Genomic DNA, 22138 nt, shown 5'->3' with positions numbered 1-22138 from the left:
CATGCCAAGTGTCAGATGAGGTCAGTAAGGTTAACTAGCTGGATGCAATGTTGTGCTTACTTTTTGCATCATGGAAACTTTATTTACAGTCGCTGGAACAAATAAACGGTAAAGGGAGCACTAAAATCTATAAATATGAACTCATTCAATATTTTTTTCTTCATTTATTGGAAATCAAATTTATAGTTTCCAATTTTATCAAACTGCTTTCTTTTTCCCTGTAATTATTCTATATATGTCTGTAAAATCCAATGAATGGGATTCCTGAACTGAGAGAAAAGTCTGCTGTAATGCATACTTGGTTCAGATGTGTGGTAGCAGTAAGTGGATCGGCTCCTGTACAAAGTGTCCCACTTCAGAGGGGGAAATGAACTTTTGGCTCTCACTGTTGCTAAAAATGTAAATATTTCAGTCTAATTGAGCTCCGGCTGAACTCCCGAGAGCCGTTTGACCACTCGAAGACCCGCTGCCCTCATCGGCTGTTTATTTTCTAACATGAAGGAGTCAGGAGAGTGGACCGGTGGTAAGTCTGCAGTCCGGTTCAAACAGGGGTGAACAAAGTGCTGCGTGATGTTTTCAGTGTACAGAGGGAGATATGAGGAGGTGAAAGATGGCGTTGAAAGATGGGGGATGAGCGTCTCCCTCCTGTCTGTATATTTAAGTTCAGCGAGGTCAGTGAACTATTTATTAAAACACAAAGCAGCTTAAAGGTCAAGCATGAAAAAACTACGAAGTAACTGGAAAACATTAAAGGAAACCCTTGAAAACACATCAACTCTCACCGAGAGTCTATACAACATCTATACTGGGAAATGTGTCAGGAAAGAAGAGATGCCACATCAACAATTTGATGAAAACGATCAAACTACAGGGGGCTGAATTTAAGGGCACCTTGGAAATCAAAGTAAGATAATGTGGCAGCTTAGCCCATTTTGCCAGAGTTGTTTTTCATTGCAACAACTCAAAATGGTATTCAGTAGTTTGATGGCCCCCCTGTGCAGGCAGTTCCTTCGTCCTTCAGGAACTGCGTGCACACCCTCGCCACATGAGACTGGGCATTGTCATGCACCAGGAGGAACCCAAGACTCAGTGCACCAGTGTGCCAGTGTAGGGTCTGACAGTGGGTCCGGGGATTTAAGCCTGATAGCTAATGGCACTCAGGGTGCCGTTGCCTAGCCTGTAGGTGTCTATGTGTCTCCATGCAGGCCATCAATGACCCACCACCAAACCTGTCACCCTGAATGATGTTACAGGCAGCATAGCGGCCTCCATGATTTCTCCAGAGCCTCTCCCTTCTGTCACATGTGCTCAGGGTGAACCTGCTCTCTGTGGAAAGCACAGGAGGCCATTGATGGACCTGACAATTCTGGTATTCTATGGCAAATGCCAACCTTGCTCCACAATGTTGGACACTGAGTATCAGGCAAACTAAAGGATGTCAGGTTCTCAGGCAACACTCATGAAGTTTGTTTCTGGTTGTTTGGTCAGAGACATTCACACCAGTGTCCTTCTGGAAGTCCTTTTGTTGCTCTGTTCCTCAAAGCAGAAAGCAGCAGATACCAGTTCTCTGAATGGTTAAGGGCCTTCTATGGCACTCTCCAGCTCTCCTAGAGTAAATGCTTTTCTCCTGAATTCTCCTCCGTGATCTTAAGACTATGCTGAGAGAAATTCTAAAATGTTTTTTAAAAATATGGGAAATAATAGTAAGCAACTAGAATAGAAAGAATGTACAAATTTAAAATTAAACTACATTTAATTTAATAATCTACAAAGTCTTTTATAAGCAATTATAGATTTTTAAATGAGATTAATAAAAAATAAATAAAAATTAAACAAACTAAAATTAAATGACATGAAATTAAAAGATTGATAAAATTTTAATATAATGCAATAAAAATATGCAATAAATATTTTAAACAAAAATACAATAAATTAAAATGATAAAAGCAAGAACAATCTGAAACAAAAATAATTTTTAATTAAGAAATGTTTGTAAATGTATGTTTTTCTTAGATATGTAAAAATTAAATAATTAATTTCTTCAATTTTTCCAATTTTCCAATCAACTTTAATACCATTAAAGTAATTACATTACATTGTTTTATTAACACATGACATTTTGATGTTGTGAAGTTGATTTGTTTGTGTTTTCAGGTGATGAGGGGGGAGCTGTCAGAGTAACTGGGGCGCAGGGCTTCGCCCCGTCACATGACTACAAGGTAAAAAAAACAAACTGTATTTGATTCTTATTTTGATATAATATGTCGATAATGTGGAATATCGAGTGCCACACAGGTCAACTTTTTAAATAATATTTTACTGTAATTTAGAGTTTGTGTCCTGTCACCTTCACCATCCTCCTTACAGGTTTGTGCGACTTACATGGACGGGTTCAGGGCGACCGCCGTGTGTCCGGTCACCGGGCCGAGAGCAGCGAAGAAGGCCAGAAGAACGGCAGAGAGCATCATCAAACGGTGGGAACAAGAATCACAGCTCAGTGTACTCTGAACTGTGTGGATTTAAACATTAACTGCTGTGTGTGTGTGTGGTTAGGACAAAGAAGATGTTTAAACAGTTGGGACTGGAAGATTTCAGCTCAGTTAACATCCAGGTCCTTGGAGCTGAAGACACATACGGTGCCAATGCTCGCTATAAGGTAACAGACTAAAAAAGCTGCAGTTCCTCTAATGTCCACTTGAGGCTCCAACAGCCGGTCAGTCTCCATCACTCTCATGTTAACTTGACACATTTTTTAAAAAATATTTAAAAAATGAAATGATAATATCTTAGATCAGCGGTCCCAAACCTTTTTTGCGCCCCGGACCAGTTTACCTTCTACAATATTTTCACGGCCCAGCCTTTAAGACGTCGCCAATAAATACAACAAAATAAAACCAGTACTGGTACCAAAAAAAGAAGATTAATTCATAAAATACAGGAAAAGACTCAGGGAAACTGAGTTAACGATAGAAACGATAAAAAATAACAATAAAAACTGATAAAAACCCGGAAAACCATAAATTTCACACCCGAGCCTGAACTCTCGCGGCCTGGTACCAAACGACTCACAGACCGGGCGCGGGCGTTGGGGACCACTGTTTTAGATAAATAAAACATAGACTTAATAAGACATAACAGGAAAAAAATTACATAGAATATAAAAACACTTAGTGTGGCTGTGTCCTTGCTTTATATTCAAAGCTCTGCCCTGTCAGCTGACTTTTATGTTTTCATAAAATTGAATAATAAGATGAAGATTCTCTGCAGGAAACAGGAACCTTGTATTTTATACAAAGCAGTAGAAACTGGAGTTGCTGGAGGAAAAAACGTCATGGCAGACATGAGAACAGAAACCCCTCAGAGTTGTAGTGTACATAGCTCAGAGTGGGCTCAGATCCAGGAGCCTCGGCAGACCTGCGTGCCTCCGTTAAGATCTCACATAAGAACAGAAGCTGGACAAGCTGCTGGACGTCTTCTCTGTTTCTTTTGGTACAACCCCCCTCATTTTTTTTTTTTTTTTAGTGTTTACTGATCAATGGATTTACTTCATCTTAGTTTTCCTTCTTTTGTTTCTCTGCATCCTTTCCCTTCCTAAGGGTTAAGGGTTGCAGTTAAGCTTGTTTCAAGTCTCTAAATGCCCCTTCTATCACCCGCTTCATCTTGACACAAACCCGCTGTTCTACATCCAACCTTCACATCTCCTTTACCACAAGTAGGTGAAGGGTCGCAGTAAAGCCTGTTTCATGCCTCTTATTTTGACTCCTTTCACCTCTTAGACTATCTCCATTGACCATTAAATTTACGTTTCTTGTCTTTTTCCAGGACTCCCGGGAGGCTGTGATCTGGTTGGCCGTCCACCACAAACAGAAGAAAGCTCTGGAGCTTTTCTCCAGAGAAGTGGCTCCTGCGGGGACCGGCATGGGTACGACTAACCCCGTTATCTCCTCTTTAAACTCTCTAAACTTGTTCATAGTACGCAAAGACCTTTACGATGAGATCTGAGGACATCTGGATGTGGTAGCAGCTGCTTATATAAGTGTCTTTTCATGGTTATTAGAAGGAGAACAGAGTTGTCTATACAGTAGTGAATAATGCATCCACACTGGAGGCTTGTTTAATGGATAAGATTACCACTGTTAGTAAAATATTTAATTACAAATTCAAACACAGTCCGTATTCTTTCTCGCTGTTAGTGCGGCCTGAGAAAACTGGGATACACTTCCTTGCTTGTCTTACTGACCTTATTACGTCTTACCATAGAAAATATAGAGATCGTATCGTTAGAAACTTATGTTAATTGTTCTGAGCATGTAGCAGCAGCTGCTTACATAAGGACAACATGATTATCTTTCATCAAAGTTCTCCCATATGCATCCTACCCCTCAGCTGTAAAGGCCTGATGCGATAACTCGAGAACCATGTGATTTAGGAGCTTAAAATTGATGCCACTGGTGCAGCTATTGAAAATCTCAGAAGTGTTTTCAATATAACATTTTTAAATATGCTGTTTTTCTTTAGAAAGCATAAACAGTTTCTATGTTTTAAGGCTCTGAAAAAACAAACTTTTTGTTGCCACTGCTGTGCAAAGGCTTTGCTTTAACTTTGTAATTCTCCGAGCTTTTTAAATAAAGTTAAAACTAGAGATGGACCGATCCGATATTACGTATCGGTATCGGTCCGATACTGAACTAAATTACTGGATCGGATATCGGAGAGAAATAAAAATTTTAATCCGATCCATTAAGTATCACAAAAGCATCTCACAAAACTTGCGCCATGGCATAACTCAACTCATAACCGTAGCACGTCGGAGCAGTGTGCATCACGTGATAGAGCGGCTGTGTGTATTTGTAGCCTCGCTTTGCACCATAAAGAGGAAACCAGCAGCTGAACAACAGCAGCACGTTAAGCTTGATAAGCTGCTGTTAGAATTTATTTAATATTACTTTCTACACCAGGATCCTTTTCTACATAGCTGATGGCTGTAACTGTGCATGGGCGGATCTAGCAAAGTTTAGCCAGGGGGGCCGATAGGGCATGAACAGGGAAAAGGGGGCACAAAGACATACTTTTCTTTCTTATTCTCATTTAAAATGTCTAGCTTTTAATAAATAATTATCTGAATCTTACACCCAAAGTTTTTATCTGATGTAAAATGTATAGAAGTCCATTACTGTATATAGTAACTGTTAAGTTTAATATACCCTAGTAAGCTATACTGCTTTTCCCTTTGGGAAGGTACCATTTGTGCAGTCTGCAATTCTGTTGAAGAAAGATGTTGAAACTATTTAATTATTCTTGAAAACTAATTGATTTCTGTGCTTTTTTTTTTTTACACTGCATTAAATTAAAGTTGATTACATCGATTAAGCATCATGAGGTGGGGGGTGGTTCCCTATTATTTTTGCTGGAGTTGGGAACCTGTTAGTTAGGTTGTTTAATATTTCCACTAAGTACTCTTTAAAATACCAGAATAGGGAGGATGGTGTAGGTTTAGGTTTATTACATAGATCAGTTTTGCTGAACTATGAAATATTTTGGGTGCAGTGTATTTTTTGCATACAGGTATAACAAAATAGCTTTAGTGTTTTGTTTTGTTTTTTAAACTTGAGTATGAACTTATACAAAATGCAGAAAGATATAAAAGAAAACAGTTTTATTGATTACAAGATGAACTATCGGATTCATATCGGTATCAGCAGATATCCAAATTTATGATATCGGTATCGGACATAAAAAAGTGGTATCGTGCCATCTCTAGTTAAAACTGAGGGTTGAAAACATTAGTAAAACCTAAAATAAAAGAAATGAATCCAGACTTGACAAAAAGAATTGTTGATGCTCATAAAGCAGGAGATGGATGTACAACGTGTTCAAGAACTAGCGTGAGAGCTACACCGCTCATAACAAGCTTACAGAGGTTGGAAGCAAAAGATTTGAAAGACTCTGAAAAGAAAACTGTCTAAAGACCCCAGAACACAGAACCACGTCTGGAACTGTAGCACAGATGACAGTCACTTGAACTCAGCACAGGAATGGCCAGTGAGGTTAAGACCAAGAAAAAAAAGACAACCTGGAGAAACATTAGGCTTGCTGGAAGAGCATAAACTGGTCATATGAGACTAACCTGGTGCTCCTTATGTTTTGAGAAAGAAGGAAGAGGCGTGCAACCCAAAGTACAGTGAAGCGCAGTGACACAAGTATTATGTCGTGAGGATGCTTCATTGTGTCAAGCTGGAAGGAACCACGAAGATAAAAGTCTATGTGAAGATTTTGAAAGTGTGGGTTGTTGATCTGTCTTCTAACACGCCAGTGACCCAAAACATTTGCTTCTCCTGGTAAATGGCTTAACTCCAGAAGACCAAACTGGACGTTTCTGACTGACCTCCACAGAGCCCTGCCTTCAATCTCACTGAAAATCTGTCGGTCAGAAGGCCATCATCAAGCTTGAGAGGTTTGCCGAAGAATAGTGGAGCGGGATCGCTCATGAGACGTGTATGTGTGTGAGACTTGTTGAAAACTATGACAACCAACAGACTGTTGTCCAGTAAAACTGATACACAGACCAGTTGGTTAATGGAGTTTGCTGGCAGGTGCAAAGAAGGTGCTTCACTTGTGATTGCTTTGCTCTGCAGGAAATTGCTGCGGTTGTTCATATTTTCACATGAGCAAACACTCACCACCTACTCGCTAAGCAGGAACAGTACTTGGGAAGGTGTGACATAAACTGGAAATGGTAACTATGGAGCTTTGAAATAAAACCTTTTAAATAATGTTGGTTACTTCAGCAAAGCGCTTTATTTTGAAGGCGAGGGTTCATATGACATTACATATGACAAATTAGTCACAATGAGTAGGAAATACACCAGGTATTGAATTCTCATTTTATGAAAAGAAAGTTAAAAACAGTCCAAAACTGAGTTAAAGAAAAGCATAAATCCACCCATAAATCAGAGGAAAGTCCAGGATTTCACGTTGGCACGGTCAGAAGGGTTTATCTGAAAAATATTTGAAATGATAAATGATCCTAAGAGAACACATGGAGCAAAAACCTGAGGTGAGAAACAGGCTGTTAAACAGAAGGAAATTGAACAAATGAATTATGTAGGTATGTCAGAGTATATCCACTTATCAATAATAACAACCAACCACTGAACAGCAGTCTCAGCACAGTTTTCAGCTTTCAGGGAAAATTATGTAAGTGTGCTGAATCTGAATCATTAATATTCTGAGCATATGAACCACATTCCCTTAAACCGTCATGCTTCATGTGCTTGTTTAATGTTGTAATGCGTGTGTTATTACATTAGCTGGACTCACACAGCTGAGCTCTGTGCTGTGAGTGGTCCATGGATGTGCCTTCCACTGTGAAGCGGGAGTCTCCCGCCTGCAGATAAGGAGGGTCGTGACCTCATGAAGCAGAAGATGTTTTTGTTTATGGTGGCAGGTCCAGTTCAGTGTGAACTCTGTGTGACTCCCGGGAGGCTGATGATTCACACTGTCAGTGTTGCTGAACTCGAATTAGGACAGGAAGGAGGCGCTGCACCTGCTACAACTTTCTCTAAAACTGTCAGCTTTTCATTTCTTTTTCTCTCATTTTTTCACATTCATAGCTCCCGGACTCACCAGCATCGTGGGCGGACGACCCAGAGTGTGAGTTTAAAAAATGTTTTTCCAATTTCTGCTTTTTATTTTCTTTTTTCTTTTTTTTTTTTACCTACATGTGGAGAAAATACACCGTCCCCATACACCATCTCTTGTCACGTGAGGTTTCCTGTTGTTTATTTCATTTTTGTGGCTTCCAGGTCTCCTGTCCTGAAGCCATTTTTCTTCTTGCATCCCAAATCTCAGCTGAAGGTGAGTGTGATCATAAAAATAAAAGGATGATGTTATTTTAAGGAGTAACTTGATGACTTAAAGCTAAAAGAGAAGCCTCATTATCTGGAAATAATGTTCAGGTTTAGTCTGTCGAATATAAAAAATGAAGAATGTAAAGACTTTATATAAAAGATACATACATAGATATAAAAGATCCTAGGGCTGTTCGATATAACGATATATATCGGATGACGATATAAAAACGTCTATGTTTCATTTTACGCCATCGTTTGTTTCGTGGTGTCGCAAAATAAACTGTTTACGGCAATATTTTTTCATTATTTTGATGGTCACTGTAGTGGCTATATTACTTTCTTAAAGTTCTCTCTTTCTCTTATATTTAATATAACCACACTACAGACAGACAAGCGCCTGTTTTTATGCGTTGTCGTTAGCAACAACGATGGTAAAACCACCGCTTGTTCCACATAAACCTTTCACAATAAAGCTCAAGATCCTGTTGAGACTTTTCAAAATAAACTGAATCACGTGAAAGATGCAGAGTGTTTACGGATGAGAATTAAAAAAGAGCCGCCAGGTGCTAAAACATAAACCTTAGACTCAAACGTTAGAACAGGCTTTTCCCCGCAGCACGCCGTGTAATAAATACTCACAAAGAAAACGGCGACCGTTACAACTTATGTCTAAAAATGTATCGTTTCATGCATCGGTTAAAACACTCGACTCCAGCTACACGACGCGCAGCTGGAAACACTTAACGCAGGTCGAGCTGCCCGAGATTCACAGAATTTACAGAAAGTGTTACATTTTTGTGATTTCTATCATTATCGGACGATAGATATCTTATATCGGGGATATGAGATATTGGTCCTATCGCACAGCCCTAACACATACTAAAGTTAATGTATATGAAGCTGTTTCACAAAAGCTGTAAACTGGATGTGTTATAAAGCTTTAACATTACAAAACCTTTATATAAAGTGACTATAAAGATAAATACCTTTAAAACTGTATATATTGATATTATGTCAAGTACAGTTATATAAAGATAAAAGGTAATACTGTAACTGGTTTTACTAATATTTAAATACATAATAAATGTTTTTTAATAAAGTCACAGTATATTAAAAAAGATTGGGTCTATAGAGTCGTTACATCTGTAAGTTTTGATGTCCTGGTAGGTGGACATTCACATCGGTGGAGAGCTGGTGGAGTCTCTGTCAGAGGAGGAACCAGACACACCTGTGCAGGATGAAGCCCCTCCTACTTCAGTAGAGGATGTACCTGATGCAGGTAAACAAACATGCACTTTAATTACAGCACCAGAGCGATTAATACCAGTTTTTGGTTACTTATACCGGTTACTGAAGCAGTATTTGTTATAATTACCTGATAACCACACGCTGTGATCACACATTGTGAGCTCTGGTGTACACAAACAAGTGAATCAGGTATTGTAAAAACTACAACATCTGATTCACTTGTTAGCCAATCAGAGAGCAGGCTTTCCTGTTGTTTTTAGTGGTTAATTTACTTTATTATTAAAATATATTTGAATGTTTAGAGTTCTTGGTTATCATTAAGAGGTTGTAGTGATAGTTTGAGAACTTTTACATGTAAAAGTTCAAGAAGAAAGAACTTAGAGGTCCTTCAGGGTACTTTTTGAGGTCATCTTATGTCGAATTTGAGTGAGATTTTTACTGCCTTGACCGGCCAGTTTACCAGTGAGTGTGTTTAGACTTTTTCCACATTTGTTTCTGTTTCTGAGAAATTTCAGCCTTAAGACTCCCAAGGCTCATTTATGCTCACCTTTCTCACCCTCACGAACGGTTTCCAACCTGGCATGTTTGCCACCTTCATCACAGCTTTTTCAAAATAGACCAGCCTGAAGCCAGACTATGTGAGCAAGTCCACCTGTACAGGCGTTCTCAGTTAGCACAAAACTCACAGAGGGAGATTTCCACATAAGTTCTGCAAAAGATTACAAATGGACAAAAGAAAGTGGCTGTGTGATGCTGTCACACTGACGCATGAAGCAACCAATGCGGCGAGGATGAATGGGCTATTGAGGTTAGTGGGATCCTTGAGGGCTCAACCAGTCCTTGAGGAGGATCCATGGTTTGTTTAGAAGTGTAACTCCAAGCTTCATGACTAGAATATTCTGGACCTTGAAAGAGTCCAAACAACTTCCAGATGTTTATATGCCAATCACCAAGTTAGAATTGGCATATATCTCTGTTAACAACACCCTGCATTATATTTTCTGTATATGTAAATAATGGCTAAGGTTTTTTTGGGGGGGGGAGGGGGCATCCAAATAACAGCAAAATAGCAACAAAACATAACAGATCTTTTGAAAAAGTATTATTTTGGTACGAAATTAGCCAGGTGAGCCACTTGGTTGTCCAAACCACAACTTCTATTTAGTCAATATTTCAAGATACAGTTCAAACTAAATCATCAGCCTAACCTGCCATCAGCAATGAATGGCTACCACTGAAATGCCACCTTGATTAATCAGAGCTTCATAATGTTTTGTCTCCATATGCACACCATTCTAGTGATGAGGACTTAGAAGATTGATCTTCTTTGTTATTCACTTAACCAGACTTAAATAATGAGATCCGGATCTGCCAAAGGAAGTGCTGAGTTGCTCAGGTCTCCTAACACTTCCTACGTTGGAATAGACGTCAGCGCGAACAGTCGCATGTCCGCCATTACCTGCCTGAAACTGGAAGTGACGTCATTTCATGGAAATGCAGGGGTTTTTTTTGTGCCACGGACCGGTTTGTGCCCGACAATATTTTCACGGACCGGCCTTTAAGGTGTCGCGGATAAATACAACAAAATCAAACTAGTACCGGTACCGAAAAAAAAGAAGATTTATTCATAACACACGTGAAAAGAGCCAGGAAAACCGAGTTAACGATAAAAACGATAACAAAATAACGCTGAAAACCGATAAAAACCCTGAAAACTATACATTTCACACCTGAGCCTCAACTCTCACGGCCCGGTACCAAACGACTCACGGACCGGTACCGGTCCAAGGCCCGGAGGTTGGGGACCACTGCCTTAAAGTCATTAGGTGCTCACCGAGGTCACAGATCAGGTGAGTACAGTATTTCCCTCATAGATTTCTGTACCATTGCACTTCTGTTTGGAACCAGAGGAGTCACCCTGTGTTGGCCAAAACAATGAACATTCAAAATGCTTTAACATTGGATTCACAAACCACTCCACACCAACAAACCAAAGCCCACTTAACACAATCAAGATTTAAGTATTTAAAAAAATCTCGTTAAAAAACCTCAACAAACTGCAAAAGTTAATAGACTTTCAGATCAGTCATGAGGTTGTGAGAAACAGTTCAGCTATGCAGGATTGCTGCTCTGTGTTTGTGAGGCTGTCTGAATCTGAGATTCCTAAGAAGTACAAGCTGTGCCACTTTTTATCCTTTCACCCTTTCAACCAGAGCTTCCGTCACATGGCCCTGGACAGCAATCACAGCAGAATTTAGGACACTCGTGCGAAGCTGTGACAAGATGCAAACTGAAGCCGAGAAACGTTATTTACAAAAACACACTCTTATAAATTCCTGACTGAGAAGAGGAATGCCTCTCCAGTTACAAAGACCAAAACAAGTGAAGAGCCAGAAGACAGTTTCTGGTTTTAATATTTATTCATATGGTTCCATTTAGAAATCAGTCACTGACTGAGTTTAGTTGCAATTTATCTGCCTATTATTAATTACTGATTAGAACATGTGGGCAGAAAGAAATACTTTCACTTTAGCAAGTCACTTTAGCAAACACAAATTAAAGATTGGACAAAATCATATTTCATGGGTTTAACGTGATTTTAGGTACGTGGTCATAATTAACAGAGTGAGTGTTTTGAGTGTTACAGGTACAGTTTGTCTGGCTGAACATCAGATCTTTAAAACAGCAGACATAATTCTTTCCAGTGTCCTGCAGACTATCCACAAGTTCCCGACACTCAGCTTTGAGAGTCCTTTTTTTTAAATCATTGGTGGCAACATGGACAGCTAAAGCAGAGTCAGAGTTGTTGGTTTCTGTCAGTTACAGAGTGGTTGTAGTAATATTGTACATGTAGGCACTAGGATGATTAATGAGAGTTTAGAGGTTTAAAGCTGTCCTTAAGACGGACTTACAAGTTCTTCAGTAGTGTGGGAGCTGTTCATAGCAAGGTTCAAGAACTGAGTTTGTACAATTCTAATGAGCTTGAAAAGTCAATATTTGGTATGACCAAATTTATTCTTCAACACAGCCTGAGCTCTCTTAGCCAAGCTTTCTTGTCATTTCTTTAAGTTGTCTTCAGGAATAATCCTCCAGCCTTGTTGAAGAAGGTTCAAAACTCTTGGATGTTGGCCACCTTTCATTCTGTCCTCTGTCACACTGTTTCAATAATGTTGTGGTCTTGACAATCTATGACTGATTATGTTTTACTGTGTGTTTTTCTATCCAGGGTGTGCTTTTACTCCATTGACAGTGTGTTTGGGATCATTGTTACACTGAAAAATGAAGTTGTAACCAATTAGACGCTTTCCAGCTAGTACTGCACGGTGAATCAGAATCTGGTGGCACATTTCTGCGTTCATAGTTCCATCAATTTTAACAAGATCTCCAACTGAACTGCAGCCCTAAACCATTACAATCTGTTACCTGCACAGTGTTTTCCACTTTTACAAAGGTACAACAGACTGTTGAACCTCTCTCTTGATCTCATCTGTACATACTGACAGTGATTTGAATCAAACATTTCAAATTTGGATTCATCACGTCATAGGACCTGTTGCAACTGATTTTCAGTCCAGTTCTAGCGTAATCTAGCACACCTCAGACTTTTTTCCTTAAAAATGGCTGCCACACTTCCACTGAGACCATTTCTGATGGGCCTTCAGTTAACAGTAGATTGATCAACTGATGGTCCAGATGACTGTCAGGTCCTGTGTCAGATCTTTAATGGACTGTTTTTAAAGGATATGACTCTCTGATACTGTTTATCTGCGGTATTTAGTTTTTTAGGTCTGTCACTTCTTCTTTTGTCCATACTGGACAATTTTCTTTGTCCAGCTTCATTGACTTTTTTTTACAAATGCAAAGCAAAAGCAAGAAATGCTAGGTTTTCAGTGAATAGCACTTGGAAGTCACCTTGCTGGTGCAAGAATACTATTTCATGTCTATAACCCGTGTTATTGTTGGTGTTTTTCATAGAATCAATGAAATAAACTGGAACGAATTAGGTTTGTTTTGTTTTTTGCAACAGGCTGATAAACATACAAAGACCGTACTGAAAATGAATAAAAAAGCAGCCAAAGCAAACCAAAGTCCAAAACTTTGAAAAACCTTGAGAAAACCTGGAGAACTGCTGTTCAAGTTTAAACAATTACAAAAACTACATATAACAATACCATTCAATATAAATATATGCAACAATGGATTTAAGGTCATTAAAACGTATCAAAGGTCTTTGCAGGTATTTGAAAGGTCCATGAAAAGGTTAGCTCTTTTAACAGGTCCAAGGGTTTGTCGAGGAGCCCTTGAGGCTCTTTAATTGTCACTTGAAGGCTTAGTCCTCAGTTGAAATGCTGACGTTGACCTGGTTTCTGTGTTTTATCAGAAGCCAAGGAAAGAAATTTGAAGGCATTTTTGTTTTTTTGTTCTTTGCCCAGACCTGCCCAGTGGACCACACAGCTACAGACTGGAGGAGCTGGCGTACGCGAGGAGCGGCGACAAAGGAGACTCTGCTAACATTGGTGAGAACAAATAAACCTCAGGAATGATATTCAGAAATATACAACGCTGATTCAAACTAAATTAAATCCTGTCTAACCTCCAGTTCACCACACAAATCTGACTGTCTCAAAATTACAGCCAATGAGAGGCCAGGAATCTCTGTGTGTGTGGTCAGTTTGGAGTCTGATTGAGAAGTCCTTGAAGGTTCAGCAGGTTATTGTTGGAGATGTTATTCGTGCTTCATTAAAATCTTCCAAGTGAGCCCTTGAGGAAATACCATTTGTTGTTTAGAGAGTTCTTTAGAAAATCCTTAACAAGACTCAAATGGTCTTCAAAGGGTCAGTGACGTCGTTCAGTGTTCAAAGGAAAGACGAAAAGCAGGCCAATTATAAAGACGAAGGTTTACAGTAACTGTTTACAGTTTACTGCTCTAAGCACTCTTTGTTTGGAAAAATGTTCAGGCATAGTATAGTAAAGCCCTGTTTTTGATTTTGTATTTTAATGAGCAAAACACGAGTGATTGTTTTAATCCCAGAGAAATGAAAATCGCCACATCTGTGCATCTCTGTCTCTGTAGGAGTCGTAGCTCGCCATCCGCTCTACTTCCCCTATCTGAAGAAACACCTGACTTCTTCTGTGGTGGAGGAATACTTCTCCCACCTCATCAAGCCAGGAGTGAAGAATGCCGTCACACGGTGAGCAGGAGGGGAAAAGGCTGTTTGTTGTGAGAGTCACAGAGGAATAAAGATACACTCAGGTCCTTCTTTTACTTTTGCCTCTGTGCACCACTATTTTAAATCAGTCAGTAGACTAGAATACAGTTTCCAACATGTAAATATAACTAAAATATCAAGATGCAGATGTTCAGCTTTTGTTCAAGAGGTAATAATGATAAAATATACATCATAATATATGGTCTACAGTTAATTCAATTTACAGTGGGGCAAAAAAGTATTTAGTCAGCCACCGATTGTGCAAGTTCCCCAACTTAAAATGATGACAGAGGTCAGTAATTTGCACCAGAGGTACACTTCAACTGTGAGAGACAGAATGTGAAAAAAAAATCCATGAATCCACATGGTAGGATTTGTAAAGAATTTATTCGTAAATCAGGGTGGAAAATAAGTATTTGGTCACCTCAAACAAGGAAAATCTCTGGCTCTCACAGACCTGTAACGTCTTCTGTAAGAAGCTTTTCTGTCCCCCACTCGTTACCTGTATGAATGGCACCTGTTTGAACTCATCATCTGTATAAAAGACACCTGTCCACAGCCGCAAACAGTCAGACTCCAAACTCCGCCATGGCCAAGACCAAAGAGCTTTCGAAGGACACCAGGAAAAGTATTGTAGACCTGCACCAGACTGGGAAGAGTGAATCTACAATAGGCAAGCAGCTTGGTGTGAAAAAATCAACTGTGGGAGCAATCATCAGAAAATGGAAGACATACAAGACCACTGATAATCTCCCTCGATCTGGGGCTCCACGCAAGATCTCATCCCGTGGGGTCAAAATGATCATGAGAACGGTGAGCAAAGATCCCAGAACCACACGGGGGGACCTGGTGAATGACCTGCAGAGAGCTGGGACCAAAGTAACAAAGGTCACCATCAGTAACACACTACAACGGCAGGGAATCAAATCCCGCAGTGCCAGACGTGTTCCGCTGCTGAAGCCAGTGCATGTCCAGGCCCGTCTGAAGTTTGCCAGAGAGCACATGGATGATACAGCAGAGGACTGGGAGAATGTCATGTGGTCAGATGAAACCAAAGTAGAACTTTTTGGTATAAACTCAACTCGTTGTGTTTGGAGGAAGAAGAATACTGAGTTGCATTCCAAGAACACCATACCTACTGTGAAGCATGGGGGTGGAAACATCATGCTATGGGGCTGTTTTTCTGCCAAGGGGACAGGACGACTGATCCGTGTTAAGGACAGAATGAATGGGGCCATGTATCGTGAGATTTTGAGCCAAAACCTCCTTCCATCAGTGAGAACTTTGAAGATGAAACGAGGCTGGGTCTTCCAACATGACAATGATCCAAAACACACCGCCCGGGCAACAAAGGAGTGGCTCCGTAAGAAGCATTTGAAAGTCCTGGAGTGGCCTAGCCAGTCTCCAGACCTCAACCCCATAGAAAATCTGTGGCGGGAGTTGAAAGTCCGTGTTGCTCAGCGACAGCCCCAAAACATCACTGCTCTCGAGAAGATCTGCATGGAGGAATGGGCCAAAATACCAGCTACTGTGTGTGCAAACCTGGTAAAGACCTATAGTACACGTTTGACCTCTGTTATTGCCAACAAAGGTTATGTTACAAAGTATTGAGTTGTATTTTTGTTATTGACCAAATACTTATTTTCCACCCTGATTTATGAATAAATTCTTTACAAATCCTACCATGTGGATTCATGGATTTTTTTTTCACATTCTGTCTCTCACAGTTGAAGTGTACCTCTGGTGCAAATTACTGACCTCTGTCATCATTTTAGGTGGGGGAACTTGCACAATCGGTGGCTGACTAAATACTTTTTTGCCCCACTGTATATTTGGATACTGACACAAGTTTTGTGGGTTTTTTACCTGTTTACTGAAACATATTCCAATTCATTTGAGGGTGTCCACATTTACAGATGATGAAGAGTTTAGAAGTTTCAGCTCCTTAAGCCACCCTCTTTTTAAAGGGATCAAAAGTCAGTGGACAGTTGGCTCGAAGGCTATTTCATGGGTAGCTGTGGGTAATTCCTTCGTTATGTCATTATCCATTAAGAAGATTAAAGGCCTGGAGTTGATTTGAGGTGTGATGCTTGCATTTGGAAGATTTTGCTGTGAACAGACAACAAATGTTTAAAGGAGCTGCCTAAGCAGGTGAAACAAGTCATAATTAATTTGCAAAAACAGGAAAAAAAACATCAGAGAAGTTGCTACAATATTAGGAGTGGCAAATCTACAGTTTGGTCAATCCTGAGAAAGAAAGAAAGCACCGGTGAACTCAGCAACGCAAAAAGACCTGGACGTCAGTAAAAGACTACAGTGGTGGATGATCTCTTGAATGATCAGGTCCCATCTTATCTTAATGACCTTGTAGTACCATATCACCCTATTAGAGCACTTCGCTCTCGCTCTGCAGGCCTACTTGTTGTTCCTAGAGTATTTAAAAGTAGAATGGGAGGGAGAGCCTTCAGTTTTCAGGCCCCTCTTCTGTGGAACCAGCTTCCAGTTTGGATTCGGGAGACAGACACTATCTCTACTTTTAAGATTAGGCTTAAAACTTTCCTTTTTGCTAAAGCATATAGTTAGGGCTGGACCAGGTGACCCTGAATCCTCCCTTAGTTATGCTGCAATAGACGTAGGCTGCCGGGGGATTCCCATGATGCATTGAGTTTTTCCTTTCCAGTCACCTTTCTCACTCACTATGTGTATATACACTTCTCTGCTTTTAATTATTAGTTATTATTAATCTCTGACTCTCTTCCACAATATTTTGCGACAGATGGCCCTGAGCCTGATTCATCCTGTTAGAAGGGAGTTTTTCCCTTTCCATTTTAAGGGAAGTCAGTCTTTTAAATGTGTAGGATTTAAAATAACAAAACAAAAGGAGATTTAACAATGTACTGATTTGTTGAAAATGAAAACAGTTGCTAGGTAAATGAGCTAAAGGGCTTTGTGCCTTTCCGATCAGTTGCTTTTTGATTTGGTAATGCTCCACAGCTGTTCATTGTGTTGTGTCTGCCGGGATAACAAGAGGAAACCTAAAATCCTACTTAAAACATCATCACCAGGCCTTCGGCTCCGTTTTCAAACCCCACAAATACCACACTGACAAAGATTTAACAGAGTGCTGAAGACACTGAAGGATGGCTGTGGCCGAAACCCTCATGCTGTAGTCATGAAAAAAAGCCCACAACATACTGATGGAAACCAGGAGCATGACTTCCACTAAAACTGAGATACAACACCATGAACACAGCTCACTGTCAGAGCCCTCCTTCTCGAGGTAATCACCCTGTAATGACACAGCAGAGGAGACGTAATAGAAACCAGGGCTTTGGTGTTTGATAGCCGGAGGCGGTGGATGACCAGGTTGTCTCCAAACAGAAGAATCTCAAGGTTCAGTGTTTTTATTTACTCCTCACAAAGAGACGAGTTTTCTGCAAGATTATAAACAGTTTATCTGCTGCCTGTTAGATTAGTAGCAGACACAATTTGTGTAAGATAAGATACACTTTGTTTACCCCAAAGCTGAGAAATTCCTTTGTTAAAGCAGATAAAAGTCAAGTTAAACGCAAGCAGCTCAAATAAGCAGGAAGACATGTATCTATTTACCAGGGTAAAAACCTGAAATCATGAATTCAAATATAGATTTTATAGATTTTGTAGTATATCTATATACGTTGTATATATTCAACGTTCTAAACAGTAGGTAATGAATGACAGCTGTTTTTGGGGTCAACTTGAAAAAAAGGCAGATGTGAAATGTAAAAATGAGGTCAGAGGTCAAATGTGATGTCATATTTGGATGCAAACTGTGATGTGAAATTTACAATGCCCAATACCAGCATCATTTCCTAAAGGTTGTCAATTTTGGAAAAAAAACAACGTAGATATTTAGCATAGTTTTAAAGATAAAAGATGTAAAAGTTTGAACTTATTTGACCTTGAAAAAGAGGTCAGAGGTCAAAAGTGACATGATATTTAGAATCCACATGTTTATTCATTATTACACATTCTATATATGCCTACAATGACAGTAAGGAACATAGATCTAAATAGCTTTATATAACATTATTATCACTCTAACCTTCAGATCAACCTATTGACCTTCAAAGAGAGGTTAGAGGTCAAATGTGATGAGATATAGACAATCTTTTTTTTGTCACTTTTCCTCCAATAAATCATGAAGGTGACCTTGAAGACCTTGGAGGAAAAGCTCTGTACAGTAGTTTAGTGTTAAAGGTGCCGTATGGCTGAAAAAAAGAGCTGTTATATTAATAAAGTTTATGCAATTTGAAGGCAAGAAAAGCAGGGAAAAGAACCAGTCGTATGAGTTAACGGAGTTCATCAATATAACAACTGTATTATTAAGACACGGGAGAATCTGATGGATCATTATTTAACTAAAATTCAGATTTACATAAGATGATTTTAGTTTTGTCTTTCAGCTGCAGCCTCGATCATGTTTAATGGAATGCAAATAAAGAGTAAATACAGAACAGAATTCTAACTAGGGCTGTTCGATATAACGATATATATCGGATGACGATATAAAAACGTCTATCGTTTCATTTTACGCTATCGTTTGTTTCGTGGTGTCGCAAAATAAACTGTTTACAGCAATATTTTTTCATCATTTTGATGGTCACTGTAGTGGCTATATTAATTAGTTAAAGTTCTCTCTTTCTCTTATATTTTATATAACCACACTACTGACGGACAAGCGCCTGTTTTTATGCGTTGTCGTTAGCAACAACGACGGTAAAACCACCGCGTGTCCGCTTGTTCCACATAAACCTTTCACAATAAAGCTCAAGATCCTGTTGAGACTTTTCAAAATAAACTGAATCATGTGAAAGATGCGGAGTGTTTACGGAAGAGAAGCAAAAAAGAGCCGCCAGGTGCTAAAAAATAAACCTTAGACTCAAACGTTAGAACAGGCTTTTCCCCGCAGCACGCCGTGTAATAAATACTTACAATGAAAACGGCGGCCGTTACAACTTATGTCTAAAAATGTATCGTTTCATGCATCAGTTAAAACACTCGACTCCAGGTACACGACGCCCAGCTGGAAACACTTCACGCAGGTTGAGCTGCCCGAGATTCACAGAATTTTCAGAAAATGTAAAATTGTTGTGATTTATATCGTTATCGGGACGATAGATGTCTTATATGAGATTTTGGTCATATCGGACAGCCCTAATTCTAATGTATGCTCAGTCTACCTGCAACCTCCACAAGCACAAATAGGTGTCCCAATTTATATAATAATACTTACAGAACAGCAAAGTTATTGTAAAATTGTTTGTTAGCCCATTCAATTAGCAGCATAAGTTGCCATGGTGATGTAATCCAGTAAGAAGCAACACCACCTTTGTAGAAAAAAAAACCTGGGGTTAACCTCAAACCTCAAATAAAACAAAATCCTGCCTCAAATAAACATCTGCCAGCTCAAACATGTGGATACGCCTGCTCTGGCTCTTCTATTAAGTCGTAAGGAGCAGCTGAAAGTAGCTATTCTGATCTACTGTCGTTACCACTTGTGGCCAGAGAGGGTGCTATTTACCAGAAGTTAAACTAAGAGGTATCAAGCTAACGCTGCGGTTGCCACCATTTGACCTCTGATGTTATGAAGATGATTCACTACTCCCGTGTTAAAATCTGGACATTTTTAATATGGCTCTATGGATTGACTCAATATAGGAGCGAGCCCCAAGTGACAGTTAGAGGAACTGCAGGTTTTTGGTATCTATTATATTTATTGTATATTTTGTAATTATTATCATTGGATTGGCTGGAGGTTGTTGAATTTCCTTGACGAGACGAGCAGCACTAGCTTAGTGCGCGTGGCTGTACCTGAGCATATATAGGGCCACGACGGACATGTTTGAGCGGTGACTCAGCGCGCGGTGTGTTAGCGATTAGCGTAATGAAGAGATGGAGGCCATAAAGCTTGCTGACCTGCGTCTCCTCTCGCACCCTGAAACGCCTCCCTGCCGCCACAGACGCTTCATTAGTGCACCTCCGGCACTCGTCAATCCAGCGGGAGGCCACGCACACACACACACTCACACACACATGCACACACACAGTTAACTGCTTACAGACAGAGGCACGCACACACACACACTTTACTAGTAAACCACACGTTTAACTGCTCACACATCAAAAGCCCGCTTGGTACATTAACGTGTGCAATAAACTGCCAAACCAGCACATGGTGCCAGTGTGTGTGTGTGTGTGTGTGTGTGTGTGTGTGTTTCACACATATGGTTGACCGTGTGTGGTTTTAAAGTGTTGGTTACCATGGTTATGAGTGTGGTTTTTTTAGTTTTTTCTTCCTTGTCATTCACAGATACACTCTGCCAGGAATCCACGGCCTTAACTTTGTCCTGCAGAGCTCACTGGGAGGTGGAGGAGTGGCCTCTCTGCGCAGTGACCCCCAGGTATCACATGGCCACACACACACACACACACATCTATACATACAGACCCTTCCTGGATCTGTGAGGGCACTTAATGACATTAAACCTTCTACTTTAACCTGAATCAGATCCTCGGCCGAACCCCTGAAGCAGTTGGTTTAAAGAAAGAAATATCCCCACCTTCCACCACCTCTCCTCTCCCTCTTCAGCCATTCGCTGCCTGTAAAAGTTTAATGAGAAAGTTCAGTCTCTCCAGATCTCATGTAATGGGCGAGGAAGGGGGCAGCTGGTTCAAAGTGGGTCTACAGCTTAATTTCAGTCTGTATGCACCTGAAAACCATCGCGGTTCTCACGTTTCTTCACCAGAACAACATGAAATCTCTTTTCTTCTGCATCGTCATTCAGTTGGCTGTGAAGGAACCTGTATTGTTTTTTTATTACTAACAAAATAAAAATAAAAACACTCATGAGATTTACACCAATTATTAAAAAGCTCAATCTCAGGGTATGTTTGTATGACTCACATGTCCAGGGTGAGAGACAAGGATTGTTTTGAACCCTTCAGTTCATCCTCTGTCTGAATCCATTTTATGCTCCTCCCTCTTTAGGCCAACTCAGTTTGGATTGGCTGCCCCTCATTCATATAAGAACATCTCCAAACTATGGTGTAATGTAAATATACAAGAGCAAATCCATGGCCTGAGGTGTTCCTTTAGTCTGCTGTTTGTGTTTCAACTGCAGTATCAAACTTTAAAAACAAATGCTTTTCCTTCTTCATCCTGCTTCAGCTCTCTCTTTCTCTCTGCACTTCATCAGAGATGTAATATTCCCCTCAAAATATCCGCACCACCCCACTGATCCATTTCTAGCTCCTATTTTTGATCCAGTATTTTAAATATCATTTATATTATATCGATTCGCAGCAGCAGTCCACAAGATTCATTGATTAGAGAGAACCTCGTCAATCAGGAGATCCTCTTTGAGCAACACTTGATAGCAGTGGGGAGAAGGAACCCCCTTTTAAAAGGAAATGACCACCATCAGAACCAAGCTCAGGGAAGGGTAGCCTCCTCTGAATTTAACCAATCAGCACCCAGAGGATTTTAGGGCCGATCAGGCGCACATATCCCGAGTCAGTACAGGGACGTTCTCATGGTGGGTACATGAAATTGTGGTCAAAAACCAATATTTAAGTTCCTGCAACATCCTCCCCTCTGCCCTTCAATTCTCTCTGGTCACTATGGCAACGCATAAATATTTCTTTCAAAATAAGACACACAACTACAACACGGGAAAAGACCCAGGGAAACCGAGTTAATGATTAAAAACCTCGAAAACCATACATTTCAGCCCGAGCTTCACCTCTCACGACCTGGCACCAAACGACTCATGGACCAGTACCAGT

General features: G+C 40.1%; 1 protein-coding gene across 1 annotated transcript in view; it reads left to right on the top strand.

The window, feature by feature from the left end:
• Positions 1-22138, top strand: part of lratb.1 (lecithin retinol acyltransferase b, tandem duplicate 1) — a 35784-nt gene that overhangs the window by 8981 nt on the left and 4665 nt on the right. The window contains exons 10-19 of the mRNA XM_040031415.1: positions 2155-2219; positions 2368-2474; positions 2554-2656; positions 3823-3922; positions 7614-7653; positions 7806-7857; positions 9021-9132; positions 13535-13618; positions 14176-14293; positions 20664-20754. Coding sequence (XP_039887349.1) covers positions 2155-2219; positions 2368-2474; positions 2554-2656; positions 3823-3922; positions 7614-7653; positions 7806-7857; positions 9021-9132; positions 13535-13618; positions 14176-14293; positions 20664-20754 — 872 coding nt within the window. The remainder of the gene's footprint in view (positions 1-2154; positions 2220-2367; positions 2475-2553; positions 2657-3822; positions 3923-7613; positions 7654-7805; positions 7858-9020; positions 9133-13534; positions 13619-14175; positions 14294-20663; positions 20755-22138) is intronic.

Source organism: Simochromis diagramma, unplaced genomic scaffold (genome assembly GCF_900408965.1).
Source record: "Simochromis diagramma unplaced genomic scaffold, fSimDia1.1 OVJJ01000229.1, whole genome shotgun sequence".
NCBI lineage: Eukaryota > Metazoa > Chordata > Actinopteri > Cichliformes > Cichlidae > Simochromis > Simochromis diagramma.
Note: the sequence above shows the minus strand (reverse complement) of the source record. Positions and strands in the feature narration are given on the sequence as shown.